This window comes from Myotis brandtii, unplaced genomic scaffold, assembly GCF_000412655.1.
Source record: "Myotis brandtii unplaced genomic scaffold, ASM41265v1 scaffold187, whole genome shotgun sequence".
NCBI classification, from domain to species: domain Eukaryota; kingdom Metazoa; phylum Chordata; class Mammalia; order Chiroptera; family Vespertilionidae; genus Myotis; species Myotis brandtii.
This window is the reverse complement of record NW_005356944.1, coordinates 1,698,817-1,700,852: the sequence shown is the minus strand read 5'-3', so window position 1 is coordinate 1,700,852 and position 2,036 is coordinate 1,698,817. Positions and strand designations below refer to the sequence as shown.

At 63.6% G+C, this 2,036-nt stretch overlaps 1 protein-coding gene across 1 annotated transcript in view; it reads left to right on the top strand.

Moving 5' to 3' along the window:
• The window catches only part of EFEMP2 (EGF containing fibulin-like extracellular matrix protein 2), a 12,452-nt gene that overhangs the window by 6,336 nt on the left and 4,080 nt on the right, over positions 1–2,036 (top strand). The window contains exons 2-5 of the mRNA XM_005864254.2: positions 39–150; positions 377–425; positions 1,031–1,237; positions 1,832–1,954. Of these exons, the coding sequence (XP_005864316.1) occupies positions 40–150; positions 377–425; positions 1,031–1,237; positions 1,832–1,954 (490 nt within the window). The 5' untranslated portion in view covers position 39. The remainder of the gene's footprint in view (positions 1–38; positions 151–376; positions 426–1,030; positions 1,238–1,831; positions 1,955–2,036) is intronic.

The window sequence follows — 2,036 nt, the reverse complement described above, 5'->3', positions numbered from 1 at the left end:
AGAAGAGGCGCTGACCCCTGCCCGCCTCCTCCGCCCAGGATGCTCCCCTTCGCCTCCTGCCTCCCCGGCTCTCTGCTGCTCTGGGCGCTGCTGCTGCTGCTCTTGGGGGCAGCGTCTCCGCAGGATTCGGAGGAGCCCGACAGCTACACGGTGGGGACCGTGGGGCCACTGGGATGGGATGGGATGGGCAGGGACACAGACCAGGATCCTGGGGGGCTGCTGTTGGGGAAGATCCTCCTCTCCCCTGGTTGGTGGAGCAGCCGGGGCCATTGTTTGGAGCAGTCCCGGGAGGGTGGCCAGGCTCAGGACCCTGACCTTGGCCTGGTCAGTGGAGGGGACAGGGGATGAACACTGGCCACTGCTGGTCCCCTTGTAGGAATGCACAGATGGCTATGAGTGGGACCCTGACAGCCAGCACTGCCGGGGTGAGTGTGCCTGGGGGACCGACCCACCACCCCCAGGAACCAGGAAAGGCTTTGCAACCCCAGCTCCAAAAGCTGCAGCAGGAGGCCAGTGGCCTGTCCGCTGCCCAGCTCTGTTCTGCCGAGGCCAGCTCTGGTTCTTTGGGGGCCAGCTCAGCTAGGGGTGGGGAAGCCATCCAGGCCCCTCCTTCTCAGGGAAACCCAGGACACCCTGCCCCCACCTCTCAGTTAGCAGGAGAGCAACAGGGCACTGCCCTGAGGAGCACCTTCTGGAAGCACTCTCCTACTCAGCTGTGCCCCATGTCCCCGGAGGGCAGTGTCTGTGGGGGTGGGTAAGGAGGCTGGCACCTCACTCTTGGGCTGAGCCAGGGCCAGAGCTTTGGGGAGGGATCGACTCTCTTAGGGACAAGAGAATGGAGGTGACTGTGGGAACAGCCACCCCATCAGCCCTGGCAGGTCCTGGGCAGGCAGCCTTAGCGTGTTGAGTGGAGAGGGAAGGCCCTGCTGGGGTCACACAGCTTAGAGAAGGCCAAGCTCGGCTGTTGCCTCCCACCCCCTCCACGGCCAGCCCAGGAAGCTGGCTGTGCCCAGCAGGCCCCTCTCTGCAGATGTCAACGAGTGCCTGACCATCCCTGAGGCCTGCAAGGGGGAAATGAAATGCATCAACCACTATGGGGGCTACTTGTGCCTGCCCCGCTCAGCTGCTGTCATCAACGACCTGCATGGCGAGGGACCACCACCGCCAGTGCCCCCTGCTCAACACCCCAACCCCTGCCCACCAGGCTACGAGCCTGATGAGCAAGAGAGCTGTGTGGGTAAGAGTCACCCTGGCACGGAGGCCTCCAGTCCTCCTACCAAGTGTCTGTCACTCGTCTTAACAACTCAGACCTCTTGTTCCTCCCTTGCTCAAAAGCCTCCTCAGAGTCCCTGGAACAACACCCGGACCCTCACCCAGACCCTCACTTTGTGTGGGGTCTGCCACAGATGGCCCCAGCTCCTGTCCCTCGACCCTAGCCAGCCTGCGGGACCCTCCCCTCCACTGCTGCAGACACAGTGCAAGCGCTCTGCCTCGTAGCCTCTGTCCCCTTAACCCCTTTCCGATCTGGCCCCATCCCTGGACACCATGGGCCTTGGAGGAAGGCCCTGGCATCAGTGCTCCTAGGAGCATGGACAGGGCCTTATTTCCTGTGCTTCCCTGGCATGGGCTCTCAGGTTAGGGGTGCCTTTCCTGCTGGCTCCCAGGCTGGCGGGCTGTTGGGAGGGTCTAATCCATGTGTTCCTGTTTGGGGGTACATCACCCACGTGCCATGTGAGTGGTTCCTGGCCTGTGTGTCCTCCAACATTGTGGTGTCTGTCATGAGGGGTGGTGCAGGGGCTCCCAGGCAGGGGCTGAGTGGTGTCTCCTGCAGACGTGGACGAGTGTGCCCAGGCCCTGCACGACTGCCGCCCCAGCCAGGACTGCCACAACCTGCCCGGCTCCTACCAGTGCACCTGCCCTGATGGCTACCGCAAGATTGGGCCCGAGTGTGTGGGTGAGTCCAGGAGCGGCCTGGCTAGTTTCTGCTCTGTGCCCCTGGCCTGGCTCTCGCCCTAGCACCTGATCCCCAACCCACC